The sequence below is a fragment of the Lactuca virosa genome, chromosome 8 (genome assembly GCF_052849685.1).
Source record: "Lactuca virosa cultivar CGN04683 chromosome 8, Lactuca_virosa_CGN04683_v6, whole genome shotgun sequence".
Lineage (NCBI taxonomy): Eukaryota > Viridiplantae > Streptophyta > Magnoliopsida > Asterales > Asteraceae > Lactuca > Lactuca virosa.
In genome coordinates, this window is record NC_136433.1 from 335,959,412 (window position 1) to 335,962,755 (window position 3,344).

General features: G+C 40.4%; 1 protein-coding gene across 1 annotated transcript; it reads left to right on the top strand.

Moving 5' to 3' along the window:
• Positions 1–280: 280 nt before the first annotated feature.
• On the top strand, positions 281–751 carry LOC145131808 (uncharacterized). Its single transcript, XM_079066456.1, has one exon. The coding sequence runs from the start codon at positions 281–283 to the stop codon at positions 749–751; it is 471 nt and encodes a 156-aa protein (XP_078922582.1).
• Positions 752–3,344: the final 2,593 nt, after the last annotated feature.

Consider the following 3,344-nt stretch of genomic DNA (forward strand, 5'->3'; position numbering starts at 1 on the left):
CAAAGAAAAATATTTTGAAAACACCTGTTAATTTTTCAAAACCTAACTACAAATGGGTGCCCAAAAACTCAAATGTCCAATCACCTCAGCATTCTATATGTGCATCTGGTAATCAATTGAATTCAAAATGTGAAAAAGTCAATTATGTTGCTAACAAGAGAAAACCCAGTGTTTTTATGACCTGGGTTCCAAAATCTAATTAATCTCGTGCATCGTGCAGGAACAGCTACAGAGGAATATCGTCAGACCTTGGTATGTCAATAGTGGTTGTTCCAGGCACATGACGGGAGACATATCCCAACTGCAAGACATTCAGAATTTCAATGGGGGTTATGTTTCCTTTGCGGGAGGAGAAGGTGGGAAGATCACTCAGAAGGGTACTGTGACGAATGGTGTGCTTAGCTTTGAGAATGTTAACTATGCTCCCGAGCTGAAGCACAGTCTATTGAGTGTCTCACATATTTGTGAAAAAGGCTATGCAACTCATTTTACGAATAAAGAGTGCCTCATTTTGAAGCCCAGAATCATTATTCCTGAAGAATGGATTTTGGTTAGATCTGAAAGGGAAGGAAATGCCTATATAATTAACATGAATCATAACATCCCCGAGCAAGTCACTTGTCTTTTCTCAAAAGTCTCTAAACACAATGTCATGCTCTGGCATCGTCGTCTTGGCCATGCAAATGCCAAGAACCTCAATCGTCTTGCTAAAAATGAGATTGTGCGTGGTCTTCCAGTCAAGACTTCATAACCTTTAAGAAGTGTCTTGCTTGTGCTCAAGGCAAACATCATCGCAAGACACATAAGCCAAAGTTGGTCAACTCTATCAGCAAGGTTCTTCAGTTGTTACATATGGATTTGTTTGGTCCGGTCAACGTTCTCAGCATCCACAAGAATTCTTATTGTCTGGTTGTGATCGATGATTACTAATGGTTTACATGGGTTTTCTTCTTATCCAACAAGAGTGGGACTGCTGACTTGATCAAGAGATTCATTGTGATGATTGAGAATCAGACAAATGAAAAGGTGAAGGCGCTTCAAACTAACAATGTTACGGAGTTCAAGAACGCAGTTCTGGATCACTTCTGTGCCGAAAAGGGTATACTGCATCAATACAGCTTTGTTCGGACACCACAACAAAACGGTGTTGCAGAATGGAGAAATCGTACTCTGATGGACGCTGCAAGGACGATGCTTTGTGATTCAAAATTACCGGTCTTTTTCTGGGCTGAGGCGATCAACACTGCTTGCTATGTCCAGAACCGTGTTCTGATCAACAAATCTCAGATGAAGACCCCATATGAAATTCTGTATAATCACAAGCCATCGGTCGCTCACTTCAGAATTTTTGGATGTCCTTGCACCCTCTTTCACCTAGAGTCCAACCCCAAGTTCAACTCAAAGGCCGATGACTGATATTTTGTGGTGTATGCCGCACGTACAGCTTACCGAGTATACAACAAAACTACCAAGCAGATTGTGGAATCTTTCGATGTGCGTTGGCTGGAAGAGAATGAGATAGATGCCTGAGTCGGACCTGACTGGTTATTTGATTATGCATCTTTATTTAAATCATTTAATGTGTTTTCAGATAATGTTTCAGGTTCCTGTTCAGGTGCAAATGTTGTTGTTGTCGATGAAGAGGAAGAAGTTGTCTACAGACCACCCATGGTACCTCTTCTGATGCTGATGTTGCTCCCCTTTCGCCTGAAGAAAGAGAAATCATGACAAGGGCTGCTTCCGTTGCTACTCAATCGTTCATGGAGCTTCTCTTTCCTAAACCTATTTCAAACGAATACGTGGCAAGTACCTCTCACGGTCCCCGATCGTCTGAGGTGAGTGACTCAGCAGACGACGGTTTTATCAACATCAACAACCTTCTTGTCACAATCAATGACATCAGCCATGAAATCCCATCTAGAATTCAACGCGATCATCCGATCGAAAATGTCATCGGTCCATTGGAAGAAGGCGTTAAAACGAGAAGTCAGAGTAGAGATGTAAACTCATGTCTCTACTCTTGCTTTGTATCTCAAATCGAGCCCAAGAGTGTGACAATGGCATTTAGTGAGCCAAGTCGGGTAGATGTGATGCACGAAGAACTGAATCAGTTTGAAAATTTAGGGGTGTGGAAGCTGGTTGAGTTACCAAAGGGCAAGAAGTCTTTGGACACACGCTGGGTGTTACGAAATAAGCAAGATGACAGCGGGGTGATTGTGCGAAATAAAGCTAGATTGGTCGTTCGTGGATTCAGGCAGATAGAGGGTCTTGACTACACAGAAGTATTTCCTCGGATTGCACGTTTGGAATCCATTCGTATATTCCTAGCATATGCTTCATACATGGGCTTAACAGTGTATCAAATGGATGTCAAGACCGCCTTCTTGTATGGCATTGTGAAGGAGGAAATTTACGTTGATCAACTTCCTGGGTTCGTAAATTCAAAGTTTCCAAATCATGTTTATGTTGGATTAATGTCTAAGTCCATAACTATAATTGGTAAGACTTGACCCGACCCGGCATGGTCCATTTGGGTTGCATGGCATCATGCATTTGGATAGACTATAATGAGAGAAATAACACTTAAGGTTGGTTAATATATTATAAGTTCTAATATATTAATAAGGTTATTTAATTAGTATTGATCAAGAATTAATTTGGAATTAATTAAGTGATCAAAAGGAGACTAATTAAATATATGGGTTGATTGTGTAAATCATTCATTCTTATATATGTGGGCTTGTGATCCAAGATTCCTTATGTTGGACTAAGTCCATGGGGTGACCCATGGATACTCCATGGAGGTTAAAATCCATGGAGCATAAGGAATGGGTAAAGTTATGAGTTACATGGTGTAACCATAATAGCCACCATATAAAAGAATCCCATGGCTCAAGAAATCGTGCACTAATGTGTGAGTGTGAGGGCTAGACGATTTCAAGGAGTGTTCAAGTTTCTCTCAAGTTATTCCAAGTGTATTTGGTGTTGTGTGAACCATTTGAGGTGTCACACTTGGGGCACTAGGCACTCAAGCTTAATTAAGACATTCTACATCAAAGAGGTATGTATTCTATCTTGTTATATTTATTATTTTGTATGCTAGATTAGGATAATACCTTGGATGTTCATAATTGTATGTATAATAGAGAAAACATAGATCTAAGGTATTTAGGGTTGCATGTACACTTAGGAGTGTTAGAATGCTCAAAACCCAACAGTTTACAAGTTGGACAAGGCTCTGTATGGGTTGCATCAGGCTCCTAGAGCTTGGTATGCTACCTTAACTGAACATCTGCTCGAGCATGGATATACGAGAGGAATAATCGATCAGACTTTATTCATCA

Bases quoted from the DNA above. Each gene is read 5' to 3' on its own strand.
- LOC145131808 (XM_079066456.1), top strand. From the start codon at position 281: ATGACGGGAGACATATCCCAACTGCAAGACATTCAGAATTTCAATGGG.